Consider the following 14,120-nt stretch of genomic DNA (forward strand, 5'->3'; position numbering starts at 1 on the left):
CCCATGGCGCTAAACTGGCTCTCAGAGACAGCGACCATAAGAACATACGTCACTTAAGAACATACTTCACTTACGGCGGATCCGTGAATGTAATGAAATATGTTTTATCTCAGAATAAGGTGGACATAGAGGCCACCAGTGATTGTAGCAGGACAGCAGGGACATAAAGATTCTGTAGCATTATTCGTAAAATATGGAGCTGATCTGTCACTCAAATATAAATGCAGAAACAACGTTCTCCACTATGCCTCTGAACGAGGACATCTGGATGTCGTGAAGTATCATCTCACTGCACAGGGTAGACATCATTAGGACAAGAAAAAGAACATCAGTAATGTTTGCAGGACAGAATGGGCATACGAATGTGGTTGAGGTACTCTCGTAACCCATGGCACTAAACTGACTCTCAGAGACAGCGACCATAAGAACACACTTCACTTGACCGCTTACGGCGGATCTGTGGACGTCATGAAATATGTACTCTCGTGGAACGTGGTGGGCATAAACGAGAGGGGATGGAAGAGGAGGACACGAGTGGTGATTGTTGGTATGCTGGGAAAGAAACGATTGCTTAAACTATTGGTAAAACACAGAGCTCAACTGTCACTCGCAGATAGAGAGGGTAACAACGTTACCATTCTTCTGTTAGCCGTTTCACATGTGGAGGTACTGACATGTATCCTGTCAGTGGGTTCTATGAATGTCAACGCCAAGAACAAAAAGAGAGAGAGTCAGCAGTCATGAGAGCAAAACCTCAGGGACGACGACACGTGCTAAACCTTCTTGTGTCACATGGTGCTCACACATAATAGTGTTATTTTGTGACGGTTTGCATATTCTTCCCGACAAAGACGTGCCCATATATGTGCTACAAAAATGTTGATGTGTTGAATAACCCCATTAGGTACGAATATATTCATTAGACACAATTATACGTACAGTGTAGTACCGACACACAGTGAGTGAGATAAAAGAATTACGTCACATCGGCAATTTTTCAGTCATATGATGATACGAAACCATTGGTTTAACTAACAGTAATGTATGTCTTAGAGGACAGTAAAACACTAGCAGATTGTAACAATCTGAATCCAAAGAGTAACCAATTCAACTCATGAAAGAGTAATAACTCAATGATCAACATCACATGTAATGCCAATACAATACAGGTTATAGACCGCCTGTCACCAAAGCCAGACCCCGACACACAGACAAATTAATGTGTAGCATACATACATGTGATACAGACCTATTATCAAGAGAGATACCTACTAGTGATACAGACATATTGGCGTGTAGGATACATACGAGGACACGCTGATATATGTACGACAAACATATTGATGTGTTGAATAACCCCATGAGGCAGAGATATATTTGAAACTATACATATAGGTATTACCGTCTCAATGACATGCCAGTTCTTTGCGATCTATAGCCCATGTTTTATGTCCATGCTAGTTTTATATCCATATGTGTGATACCCTAGTATTTTAATGTCCAATGTGACAGGTTATATCCTTCAAAAATGTTTTCATTTTTTCTCATTGAAATTGTTTTCGTCACGATATGGCTGTGATATTGCCGATGTGACGTTAAGTATTAACTCACTCATGCACTGACACGTCGGACACACTGACATGTTGATATAGGATACATGTGATTCATACACATTGAAATGAGTCATACATACAAGTTATGCTAAATATTCCCGTGTAGGATATATACAAGTGATACAGACATGATGACTAGTGGGATACATACATGCGGTACAGTGAGTGTGTGAGTGTGTGAGTGTGCGAGTGAATATTTGACGCCACATCGGCAATGTTTCACCCATAGTGTGACGAAAATATCACCATACTAGGAACCATCGATAAGCACAACCTTTTGGCTACCTGCATTGCCCCGGGCTGGATTTATATCATCCCTTCAGCCACTGGTGATTGTACTGATAATTAGACATTATACAACAACAAATACTCTACGATAAATAACACTGGTAGATCTAAATTGAGTTTGGGAAGTTCGCCGTGCCCTCCTGGTCTTTGAGTTACTCGTAAACCCATGGTTCTTAGTATGATGATCAACGTTCAGTTGTTGACGTGCTCTAGTCCGTGTTTTATATTGGATTGTCTGCTTTAATTAAAATATTTTAGTTTTCCATACTTTTATATCCATATCTGTGAACCAGTGAAGGTCCGAGGTAGAACAGCAACCCATGCTTGCCGTAAAGGGCGACTAACTGACTTGTAATCGTTTCCCGATTGCGCAGATCAATGTTAAGCTCTTGATTGCTGGATTGTCTGGTCTGGTCCAGATTTGATTATTTACAGACCACCACTATACAGCTGGAATATTGCTGAGGGTGGCGCAAATCCCACTCACTCACTCACTAACTCACACATATCTGTGATACTCTAGCTATTTTACAGTCCGTCAATGACTGATTATTTATCTATTTATATTTACTGTGTGCCCAACAATTCTCGTCACTGTGTTGCCAAAATAGTGCCGTGGAGACGTTAAATTTTAACTCGCTCACTACTCGTAAACGATGCAGCTTATCTATAACACAGATATAGAGATGACGACAATACCCTTCACACAGTCTTAAGAGAGGACGCCTTGATGTGGAAATAAATCATCTCACTTTACAAGATTGACTTTGACGGTGAAGGATTTGAAAAGACACCAGTGATGTTAGCAGGGCATTGAGGATATAAATAAGTGGCGGTGTTATTTGAAATGAAGACACCAGTTATGTTAGAATGGTATTCGGGACATACTGAAGTGTTATATGCAGTCACTGTGTATTGAGAAAATCAATGCACAGCACTGAGCAGTAAGCAATCATGAGACCCAGAACGTTCAGACACCGAGAGTTAGTAGAGTATTGCGTCACGAGGTTCTCACTCTTAACACAGTGCTCTGTTGTAAAGCGTTACCGGAGTGAGTTTTTTTTCCAAGTACCAAACAAGTCGATTATTTATCATGCGTTCCATGGTTTTGCAAACTCAGCTGGTTAGTGAAATCGGTCCATAACTGGATCCGTCCAAGTTTTGGTATGTGGTACACGTGAAACATGAATACGGCCTTACTATTACGTCATGACTATTATCTGTCGACGTCAACCACCACATGGCAAAACCAAGTTGGTTCTGCCAGAACTGCATAGGGTTGTTGAACCAATCATGCGCCGTCTTTATGTTCGGCACCAAAAACCCATAATTTTTAAGCACGTCGATGAATCAATGAATCAATCAAGTTGACAATATCTGTTTTAGATATAAAATATAATGCGGTTAGTACAAGATACCTCAGGGTGACGCTGCACATACGATGGTAGCACTCAAGGACCAGGTACGGCTATGCGGGTGAAAAAAATGCCAGCACAGGGATCTCCGACCTCGAGGACATGCGTCGATTCGACAACCCCGGAGTAGACGGTAAACTATATGCATTACAGCTTAAATATCATATTTACAAATGCTTTGAAGTTTGCATCATTAGTGGTGGTGGTAGTATCTTAGGTGATTTAGTCAATACCTCAGGAGCGGCCCTCAACACTCAATTCGACCTAGTCCGCATCAATGATGAAAGATGGACGGTACATCCATCGTTCAGTGGTAAGCTGTTTGACTTGTATGACGTCGAGAAAACTGTCGTCGCTCAAAATACACAGTACAGACTCGACATTGGAGAAGAAGATAAGTGGGTACTGTTACCCTGCCAAGTCAATTGGATAATCAATATCACCCTCATGTCTTTTTATGTGTTCTTGGAAAACAAAGGCCACTACTTGGATGAAGTCATGAATAAAGGACTGTTGCTTTTGACTTGGTCCTGATGCACAGACGTTGCGTGATACTAAGCGCGATATCAAGAAACACGATGTTTCACACGCTATCGGGCAGACCCGGGTTGTCTGACGTAGGCCTACAGGAGGTTTCGGAATTTGATGATTTAATCAATACCCAGGAAAACGTGCCCACGAATTCCACGCTGGTCATCCAAGTGTACCTCGGTGAACCAAGTCTACGTCGTGAAAGGTGTCAAGCTTTGGTGGACCAAACAAGGCACCATGACCATAGAAGATAAAATATTGATCGCCAAAATCTTCTTACCTGACACTGTACATTTTATAGGGTTGAAGTACACCACTGATAAATTATGAGAAAAACAGTTGAAAATTATGTTGTAATGGGCGGGTGTCACTGAAAGACTTCAGAGAGCCTGAATGCTGATCAACATGAACCTTACCGCACCTTATTTCAACGAAGATCGTACTGTCTCTGAAATTAAAACAAAAACCTTTCTTGCATCTTTCATTCCTAATTCTAGAATAAGAACCAAAACAACACTGATGCAATCTTGCAATATGTTTGTTTCAGAGGGAGATTCACATTTCAACCTCAGCTTACCTCTTGATTATGTAGTCTCTCGTGCCACTGTCATTGGATCCAGAACCATCTCTTCTAGATTACCCGATGACAGCTCAATTTTTACAGCTGAAGCAAACGCCATATCAACAGCTCTTAAATATATTCAAAGACATCCAAAACATAAACAATATATTATTTATTCTGACTCGCTTTCTTGTCTTCAGGCTATCAAAAACATCTCTTGTAAACATCCACTTTTAACAAAAAATTTTGAACTTTATAATGATCTTGCTACTGGCCAGTGCGACATTGTCTTTTGTTGGTTACCCAGCCACGTAGGCATTTCTGGGAACACAATGGCCGACCTTGCTGCTAAGGCAGCACTTAAGAAATCTGTGACACCACTTCTTATTCCCTACACTGATTATAAAGCCAGCATTAGAGCCTACATCCGTGATCTGATGCAGAAGAAGTGGGACACCCAAGTAGGTATAAATAAATTACATTCAATAAAACCATATATCGGTTACACCTACTTGGGTTGTCAGTCCAGATTTGAAGAGGTCATCATGCGACGATGTCGTATTGGCCATACGAGATACACTCATAACTACTTATTGAAAGGTGAGGACCCTCCATTTTGCATCCCTTGTGATGAAAGAATCACAGTCAAGCATGTCTTGCTTGACTGTGTTGAATATTCCATCACAAGGGATAATTATTTCAAATCACGTACTATGAACGATTTTTTTAGCAACATAAGTTCTCATTTAATTTTTGCATTTTTAAAAGACTTAGATTTGTTGGCTGATTTGTAAATATATCAATATTTTATGATTGGAGGTTTGAATTAGTAACTTAGATTGTTAGTGGCTGTATACTCGAGGGGGGTTAAAGTACTGTAAAATTATTGTCCTCCTGAGAGGGTACGTAAGTCCCAGGACATTCCAAGTACATTTAAACGTTCCACTTTTTAAATCGTAGAATATGTGTCATTTTAATTTACAGCTAGATGTGTCTCAATTGCTAACGACTGAGGGGATGATGTAAATCCAGCTAGGGTCCATGCAGGAAGCAAATGCACTGTAAGTCCCCATGGTCCTTAGTGTGGTGATCGACCTTCAGTCGTTGGCAATATATAGCTGGCTTTTACCTTGTATTGTACTGTATGGTTAAACTTTTTTAGATCTAGTTGCTAGTTTTACATTAGAATCTGTGATACTCTAGTTGTTTTACTGTCCTTCGCTGACAGGTTTATACAAATTACCATTACTTATTATGTATGAAATTAATTGTTCTCGTCACGGTATGGCCGAAATATTGCCGATGTGACGATAAAGTTTAACTCACTCACACTCACTCACTCTTGATTATGTGTGGAGTGTACCAGAAACTCTTATTCCAGGAGGCGGCACACTCTTCATACATATCTATTTCAAGCGAATCCCAGGTAACTTACAAGGAACGCAACTCCAAATCTTACCTGGGTTGACAGCTGTATCATAACGGATTTCCCATGAAAATGGGGTTGGCTTACACCCATCTCGATGAACCAAAGTGGGATTTACTTTCATTTGAAACAGTTGTATGACATAAAACGACAACTACAACGAGATCTTGACATACGGGCAGCATTAAACAAGAGGTACCATAGAGCTTTCAGCTTTGCCTGGCAAACCCTCAAAGAGCTCACAGGAGATACACGTTAAACCGTTTTGCTGATGTCATCGCAACTAAGTGATAAGGAACCATGGAACACGTGTAATGCGAACTAGTTGATAACTCTACTATAGTGTCCAGACCCCAAAAATATGGGGTTGAAGGAAGCTAACATTTGGTTAGATACGGGGTTTGGATGGTCCCGTGCCATGGTTTCCTATACCATTAAAATTCTTGACAGGATGTAATTGTCACAGATATTTTGTAAAATCAAATCTCACACAATAATATGAGACAAATATTTGTTTCATGTCATACATACACACAATGAGTGGTCAAAGGTCTACAAGAGAAACTTGCAATAAAAAAACACAAAACGCTGCAATGCATGATATGTATTTACATCTGATTTCTGTCAACATATATTGTTAAGACACAATCCAACAATTAGGACTTGCTTGTACAACTACACAGTTTCCAATCATCCCCGAAACTTGTCAGGAAAATCAGGTGTGATAAACGTCAATTAGTCTCGGCCATGCGAGTCAGGCAATCATTGAGGGGTTCCATGTGTTGAGTAGTGAAGTGCCTCTCGGACTTAATAAGTTAAGACAATATAATATGACAATATGCAAGCACCGAGTGAAGCATGAAGGTCCAAAGGCTATCATCAATCAGCTATCGTCGTCAACTCGTTTTGTTTTCTGACGCTCTCTTTAGTTCTCAGCGTTGATGGTTCTAAATTGACAGTGACTTGACATATTGCACTATCTGCAAGTGTTCTCGCTTATGGGCCAAGTCAAGAATGTTTTTACCGTCTTCATCTCTGAGTGAGAGATTAGCCTCATTCTTCACTAATAATTCTACCACTTTCTTATATCCCCGTTCTGCTGCTACCATCACTGGCGTCCTCTTCTTCCACCCCCTGCTGTTTATGTCCACCGACTTCAGTGAGAGGACATATTTCACTATATCATATAGTCCGCGGTAACAGGCATTGTGAAGGATGTTTCTTCCCGACTTTTCATAAAGTGACAGATCAGCTCCATGTTTCACGAGTAATTCCACCACTTCTTTATGACCCTTTTCTGCTGCTTCCATAACTGGCGTCCTCCTTAACCATCCCCGGCTGTTTATGTCCACAGAGTTCAGAGAGAGGATATATTTCACGACATCAAAATGACCCCCACAACAGGCGCGGTGGAGGGTGTTGTCCCCTCTTCTATCACTTAGTAACAGATTAGCTCCATGTTTTTCGAGAAGTTCGACCATTTCCTGATAACCCTTTTCTGCTGCTATCATCACTGGTCTCCTCCCATTCCATCCTCGGCTGTTTATGTCCACAGAGTTCAGAGAGAGGATATATTTCACGACATCAAAATGTCCCCCATTACAGGCTCGGTGGAGGGTGTTGTCCCCTCTTCTATCACCTAGTAACAGATTAGCTTTATGTCTTACGAGAAGTTCTACCATTTCCTTATAACCCTTTTCTGCTGCTATCATCACTGGTCGCCTCCCACCCCGTCCTCTGATGTTTACGTTCACTGAGTTCAGAGACAGGACATATTTCATGACATCAAACTGTCCTCCGTCTGAAGCTATGTGAAGAATGTTGTTACTTTTTTCATCTTTGAGTGTCAGATCAGCTCCATATTTTATTAGTAATTCCACCACTTCGATATGTCCATGTTTTGCTGCTAACATCACTGAGGTCATCCTCTGCCTCCCCCTTCTGTTTATGTCAACCAAGTTCAACAAGAGCAATTCTTTCACTACGTCCGCACGTCCATCACAACAGGCACGGTGAAGAAATAATTGCAACACCTCTGTATGCCCCCGTTCTCCTGCTATCATCAATGGTGTCTTCTGGTGATGTCCTAGACTGTTGATGTCCACCTTTTCCTGTAAGAGGATGTACTTCACCACCTCTGCATTCCCTCCCCTACAAGCGCAGTGAAGGATGTTGTCACCTGTTCCATCCACGAGCGACACATCAGCTCCTTGGTCCACAAGGAACTCTACCATTTCTTTGTGTCTGTTCTCTGCTGCCATCATCACAGCTGTTTTCCCGCACGTTACCCTACCATTGATGTCCAACATGTTCTTTGAAAGGACATGTTTCATCACCTCTACATCTCCACCCAGGGAGGCTAAGTGGAGAATGTTGCTGCCAAATTTATCGACCAGGTTTATATCAGCACCTCTCCTTATAAATAACTCCGTCACTTTTCTATGTCCCCCAGTGGCTGCCCACATCACGGGGGTTCTACCAATCCACTCTTGACAATTTACGTTCGCCCGTCCCTCTGACAACATAGTTCTTATCCTTGACAGATCTCCGGTCTTTGAGGCGGTATGAAGGTCACACAGTGGTGGAGCTGTAACACAAGGTTAAACTCTATACACCTCTTTTGAACAAACAATTTAGAAGGGACGAGATTGAGGGTGCAGGGCATCAAATAATTCTGGTTGGATCATGGCACAATAGTATCGATTACTTGTTTTTATTTCTTTCATTTGCAATTGTTGTTTCTTTTGCTCTTTTTTACACGATTGCAAACATTTTTTGTGACAATTAAGTGAGTTTAGACTGACTGCCACATTCCAGCCGTATCGAGTGAGTGAGTGAGTGAATTAATATTTAACGTCACATCGGCAAAATTGCAGCCGTATCGAGACCAAAACAGGTCGTAATTGAATATTCTATAATGTCGTACGTAAAATCTGATAAATAGTGAGTGAGTTAACATTTAACGTCACATCGGCAGTATTGCAGCCATATCGTGACGAGAGCATTCTTACAAAAGGAATCTATGTATATGATAAAAGCCTGTCGACGAAGGACAGTAAAACAACTAGAATATCACAATAAGAAATAAAACTAGCGTGAAAAGTTAAAACTAATATTCCTATTCAGACAATACAATTTAAAAACAGGCTATATAGATCACCAACAACTGAAGGTAGATCACCATACTAGGGGCCATGGAGACTTACAGTACTTCTGCTACCTGCATGGTCCCTTACTGGATTTACATCATCCCCTCAGCTGCTGGTGATTGTATGCAAGATTAGCCACAAATTAAAATCACAGAAATACTACGGCTAAGACAAAATGGAAGATCAAATTTGACATCAAATGTTTTGGGACTTACGTACCCTCTCAGGAGGACAATAATTTTACAGTGCTGTAACCTCCCTCGAGGATACAGCCACTAACACTCTTATGTTACTTATTCAAACTTCCAAGCATCAAATATATTTATCTATTTACAATTCATTTAGCAAATCTAATTCTTTTAAAAATGCAATAATTAAATGAGAACTAACATAATTAAAAATATCCTTCATAGTTCTTGATTTAAAATATTTATCCCTTGTGATGGAATATTCAACACAGTCAAGCAGGACATGCTTGACTGTGATTCTTTCATCACAAAGGATACAAAACGGAGGATCTTCACCTTTTAAAAGATACTTGTGAGTATACCTCGTATGGCCAATGTGACATCGTCGCATAATGACCTCCTCAAATCTGGACTGACAACCCAAGTAAGAATAACCGATATACGGTTTTATTTCATGTAATTTATTTATACCTACTTGGGTGTCACACTCCTTCTGCATCAGATCACGGATATAAGATCTCATTGTAGCTTTATAATCTGAGTATGGAATACGAAGTGGTGTCACAGATTTGTTGAGTGCTGCTTTAGCAGCAAGATCGGCCATTGTGTTACCAGAAATGCCAACGTGACAAGGTAACCAACAAAGGACGATGTCGTACTGGCCAGTAGCAAGATTATTATACAATTCAATAATTTCTATCAAAAGTGGATGTTTACAAGAAATATTTTTAATCGCCTGAAGGCAAGAAAGAGAGCCTGAATAGATTATATACTGTTTATGTTTAGTGTCTTTGAATATATTTAAGAGCAGTTAATATGGCGTTTGCTTCAGCAGTAAAAATAGAACTGTTATCAGGTAATCTAGAAGAGACTGATCTCGATCCAATGACAGTGGCACAAGCTACTGCGCCACCGTCCTTGGACCCATCTGTAAATAAGGATTTGTAATTGTTATATTTACTTTCTTATTGGTGATATTCTTGCTTATATTGTAAGTCATTAGTTTCTGATTTTGTAAATGTAGTTAATGTTAGATCGACCTGTGGTCTAACCAGTTGCCAAGAAAGAAGCCGGGAAGGAGCTATGTTTTCCAGCTCAATTCTGGCAGCAGAAATAAGTGGTTTTATTCTTAAACCAAGAGGTGGAACAAGAGAAGATTTCTCATTGTATAAATCCTCATACAGGGGATTGAAAACACAGTTATATGCAGGGTTGGACTCATTTGAATATAGTTTTGTTACATACTGTAAAGCTAATTTTATACCTCGCTGCTCAAGAGACGGTTCATCAGCCTCGACATACAGGCTGTCAACAGGTGAAGTTCTAAAGGAGCCAAAACAAAGTCTTAGACTTTGATGATGAACTGAGTCTAATAGTTTTAAGTTGCTTTTGCATAATCAAGTTTCGAACGCACGAGAGATCGATATAGATGGAGAAGGGTAGCTTGATCACCTCCCCATTTAGAATTTGAAACCACTTTCAACAAGTCAAGTGCTTTCAGGCATTTAGTTTTAATTGGTGTGCCATCTAGATATAGTTCAGGGTCTTTAAGTGGTTTATATTTACGACAAAAATGTATACAGTTAGTTTTCGATTTAGAAAAATTAAAGCCGTTTTCAAGACACCATTTATTAATTTTGTTTAAACACAACTGTAGTTGTCGTTCAATGGCATGCATATTTTTACCACGACAAGAAATATTAAAATCATCCACAAATAACGATCCATCTATTGAATCGTTTAAAACTTTTGATAAACTGTTTATCTTTATACTAAAAAGTGTGATCCTGATTGTAATGATCAGACAGGGTAGAACCCACTCGGACTTGAAATTGTCTGTTATTTATAAATTTGCCTATGAATTCAGGCAAACGACCTCGGAGACCGAAATCATGTAAATCTCTCAGAATGCTATACTTCCAGGTTGTGTCATATGCCTTCTCCAGATCAAAAAAGATAGACACAGCATGTTGTTTATTAATCAGCGCGTGTTTCACAAATGATTCTAAACGCACTAAATGATCGACAGTACTTCTGTTTTTATGGAGACCACATTGTATATCTGTGATAAGGTTATTTGTTTCCAAGTACCAAACAAGTCGATTATTTATCATGCGTTCCATGGTCTTGCAAACACAGCTAGTTAATGAAATCGGACGATAATCCAGGTTTAGGTATTGGTACTACTATAGCATCACGCCATGAAGAAGGAAATTTCCCGGAAGTCCAAATATCATCAAAAATTGACAAGAGCGTCTCTAAACAGGATTCTGGTAAGTGCTTCAGGAGCTGATAATGGATGTTATCAGCTCCAGTAGCAGTGTCATGAGCTTCATCAAGAGCACTATGGAGTTCATGAATAGAAAAAGTTTCATTATAATCTTCTCAATTATCAGAATTGAAATTAATAGTTTTCTTTTTTTGTTGTTTTTGATATTGCTGAAATTTAGGTGTATAATTCGAAGAGGAAGAGTGTTTAGCGAGAGTTTCGCCCAGTTTATTCGCAATATCTAATTTATCAGTAAGTAATTGATCTCCATGTTTAAGATGATGGACAGTAGATTTAGTACCTTTACCTTTGATTTTCTGGACCATGTTCCATACCTTGGACATGGGTGTCCGAGAATTTATTTTGGATGCATAATTTTGCCAAGATTGCCGTTTGTTCTTTTCAAAAGTACGCCGAGCTTTAGCATTTAAAATTTTAAATTTATTTAAATTATGCACCATGGGATGGCGACGGAAATAATCTTCTGCCTTTTTCCTTGCCTTCCTAGCTTGTTTGCACTCATCGTTGAACCATGGTTTTCTTATGTGTGGAACTGCAGAGGTATTTGGTATGCACTCATCAGCTATGGAGTTCAGTTCATCAGAAAAGCATTTAATAGCACCAGGAACGTCAATAAAACGTTCAGGTTTAAGTTTCTCAGCACACAGTGTTTCATGTAAAGCCCAGTTAGCCTTTTTAAAATTGTCAGAACAAAAGTCCTCCAACAATTTCCCTTTGGTGTTTGTTGTTACACTACCCCAGAGTGGGTTGTGCCCATTTAAATCTCCCATTATAATACAGGGCTTCGGGAGTTGGTCATATAGAGCCTGAAGATCAGTTTTGGCAAACATCGAAGACGGCGAAATATAGAGAGAGCATAGGGTAAACGCTACATGTAAAGTAAGTCTCACAGCAACAGCCTGCATATTAGTATTTAGTGAAACAGGACTTTGAATAACGTTTTGTCTGACTAGAACGGATGATCCGCCAGTGGCTCTATCACCCAGAGGTGATATGCACTAAAATGACGAAGGTCAAATGTATCTGTTTGTTTTAAATATGTCTCTTGGAGACACATCGCTGAAGGTGTAAAATCTTGGACTAATAGCTGTAATTCAAGTAAATTAGTCCTCAATCCTCTACAGTTCCACTGTACAATATTATTGGAATAAACTATCTTTTGGGGGGATTTATTGGGGATCTACCCCGCACTCTTTTGGAGGGCGACAACCTATGTGCCCTAGAATGGACGTTTTCAGAAACGTCCTTGTCTTCAAGAGACCCGTATTTATTAAACAATTGAACTTTATTTTGTGACCCCTTGGGAGCTCTGCCACTTTGTTGTTTTGAAGCATCAGGCTTTGGCTTCGGTTTACTTTTCACCGTTTGTCGATTATCAGCTGTTGATTGAAACTTTTGAATGTGACTGAGATGATGATAATTTGTGATCAGAAGACGACTTTGAGGTACTAGGAGGTGATTACTCAGTCTGTGATGATATGGCAGGATACAAAAGCTGTGGAGAATCACAATTTACCCAAGTCAAGGTAGTTTGGCAGCCTGTGGTTGATGTTGTTTTAGAGCTAGAACCTGGTGATGTTTTTGCTGCTGTAGCATAACTTTCTGGAAGATCAGATCTTTTTACCAGTTTTTTTTTGCCTCAGAGAAAGAGATATTTTGTGTAAATTTGATTTTGTTTATCTCCATTTGTTCTTTCCAAATTGGACACTGTTTAGAAAATGAAGAATGGTCTCTTGAGCAGTTGGTGCATTTTTTAAAATCACTGTCACAATCTTCAGTTGTGTGTGTCTTCTCACCACAGTGAGCACACACAACAGACAATGTGCAAGTACTAACACCACGACCAAACTTCTGGCATTCAAAACACCTTGATGGATTAGGTATATAGGTGTCTACATTGATGTGACAATAGCCTGCCTTTACTGATCTGGTAGCTGTTGGAGATGAAAATGAAAAGAGGTAGGTATTAGTCTGAATGGTCGCATGGTTTTTACGTGTTGTAAAACGCTTAACATATGTGACCCCTTGATCTTTCATTTCTGAAACAATATCAAATTCAGACATGTCGGCAAATAATCCATCTCTATCCCTGATGATTCCCTTGCTTGTGTTAAGTGTCCTATGCGGAGATACTGATACTGGAATGCCGACGAATGTGGTGGTAAACATCAGGTTAGTAGTCTGTTGTCTTCTGTTGCACTCAACGAGCAACGCACCTGAACGCAAACGTCTGATATTTTTGACGTCACCAGCAATTCCTTGTATGCCTTTCTGTATCGCAAAAGGGTTCAACTTTAGTCTGCTGTTGTCTTTAGTCTCAATCACGACAAAACGTGGTCAGTAATCAATGGAAGTGGACAGTCTTTGGTCGTTATCATCTGGATCATTGTCAAGTGGACGTTGTTTCTTTGTAATGGGGATTTGAGAAGCCATGGTTATGGTTGAATAGTTCATCATCCGAGCTCCCCACCCACCACGGAGTATCACAAGGACAATGCTAAAAGCAAGTGGGTCTCCGGCTTGCAGCACCAAGGATACTCGGATGATATACTCCAGCAGAAAAATTAAAAGATTAATGATTCCACCAGATTGGCCCGTGAGCCACCGCCTTCTGGCATACGACTCTAGGCAATAATAAACAGTAACGTTTTCAAATTC

At 39.9% G+C, this 14,120-nt stretch overlaps 1 protein-coding gene across 1 annotated transcript; it reads right to left on the reverse strand.

The window, feature by feature from the left end:
• Positions 1–6,782: 6,782 nt before the first annotated feature.
• Positions 6,783–8,300, reverse strand: LOC137272360 (ankyrin repeat domain-containing protein 50-like). Its single transcript, XM_067804735.1, has one exon. The coding sequence runs from the start codon at positions 8,298–8,300 to the stop codon at positions 6,783–6,785; it is 1,518 nt and encodes a 505-aa protein (XP_067660836.1).
• Positions 8,301–14,120: the final 5,820 nt, after the last annotated feature.

The sequence above is a fragment of the Haliotis asinina genome, chromosome 1, assembly GCF_037392515.1.
Source record: "Haliotis asinina isolate JCU_RB_2024 chromosome 1, JCU_Hal_asi_v2, whole genome shotgun sequence".
Taxonomy (NCBI): domain Eukaryota; kingdom Metazoa; phylum Mollusca; class Gastropoda; order Lepetellida; family Haliotidae; genus Haliotis; species Haliotis asinina.